The 1,247-nt window shown below is 30.7% G+C and overlaps 1 protein-coding gene across 1 annotated transcript in view; it reads left to right on the top strand.

The window, feature by feature from the left end:
• LOC103606382 (uncharacterized protein C8orf34) overlaps positions 1–1,247 on the top strand; it is a 76,013-nt gene that overhangs the window by 6,612 nt on the left and 68,154 nt on the right. The window contains exon 2 of the mRNA XM_008590986.1: positions 699–830. Within this exon, the coding sequence (XP_008589208.1) occupies positions 699–830 (132 nt within the window). The remainder of the gene's footprint in view (positions 1–698; positions 831–1,247) is intronic.

The raw sequence follows: 1,247 nt of genomic DNA, 5'->3' as shown, positions 1-1,247 counted from the left end.
AGATGACCAAAGAATGAGTGAGACAGAGAAGGAGTAGTCAGAAGGAATGAGTGATATGGGGATGAGGAGAATGTGATGACTTGAAGTAAGAGAAGGTAAAACTCCACAAAGATTGGTGTGTGTAAAAATGTGAAATGCCTGACAAAGAAGTCAAGAAGGGTGAACTCTTGGAAAGATCATTTAATTTGGGAATTGGTATGACACTGAACACCTTTGAAGGGGAACTATGATAAAGTGGTTGAATTGAATTAATCTTTCTTGCCTAGAGGAGAAATGGATTTAGGTGAATGTCAGTGATTTTACATGTTATAATGGATAAAGTAGCATCAGGTGAGTGAAATTTACTTAAATTTTTGTTTTTATTTACAGCAGAATACAATGTTTTATTCTGTGAAAATCATATATAGAATGTTATTTTAAGTGATGGGAATCCATGCATTAAAAAGCTCTTCAAATAATTTCAGTTTTATGTGACAAAATTTTAATCATATTCATTAACAAACTGATTCATCATGTAAGGTTAAAAACTCTAATTTACAGATGAAAATAAATGAGAAATACTTTGGATATTTGTATTGTTTTTGATATGAGGTGACCTGTACCTTTTGCCGAGTATATTTAATGACTTAATTAATTTGGCTATGATCAATCTTGAAATCACTTATTGTCGGGTTTATATATATATTTTGTTTTTACAGAACTTAAAGGAACAAGAAGGGATTTTAGAAGCTATGATAAACCTTGGCAATTAAATGCAAAGAAGCCTAAAAAATCAAAAAGTGACCTGGCTGTATCTAATGTTTCTTCATCATCACTGGACTCCAAATCATGTAAGGAAATTTTTTTATTCAAATGTTATTCAGTTTGTGCAAGTCTATGTTGTTAAGTAAATGAGGAAAAGGTAATAATTGAAGCTCAACTTTTTTCTGATATTGCTGGCTAAATCCTAGTGAATTTCACTTTTTCCCTGCATTAACACTGAACTTTATTTATATATATCCACTGGGTCACTTATATTCTCAAACACATGCAATTAATTTAGACCTTTTTGAGTATAATATTCTTTGTAGAATGTTTACTGCATGGAGCAGTTCCCATGCCTTTCTCATGGCCAATTGCAGCATTATATCATATTCAAAGCAGCACCAAACCTACATTTAATGAAATACATTAAAAGCAAATTAAATCTTTGAAACACATGCAAAGTTGATTTCTATTCAGAACATATACCAAAATTAAAAAAAAAA

The sequence above is a fragment of the Galeopterus variegatus genome, unplaced genomic scaffold, assembly GCF_000696425.1.
Source record: "Galeopterus variegatus unplaced genomic scaffold, G_variegatus-3.0.2 Scaffold6539, whole genome shotgun sequence".
In the NCBI taxonomy this organism is placed as follows: Eukaryota; Metazoa; Chordata; class Mammalia; order Dermoptera; family Cynocephalidae; genus Galeopterus; species Galeopterus variegatus.
This window is presented reverse-complemented; position numbering and strand designations above follow the sequence as displayed.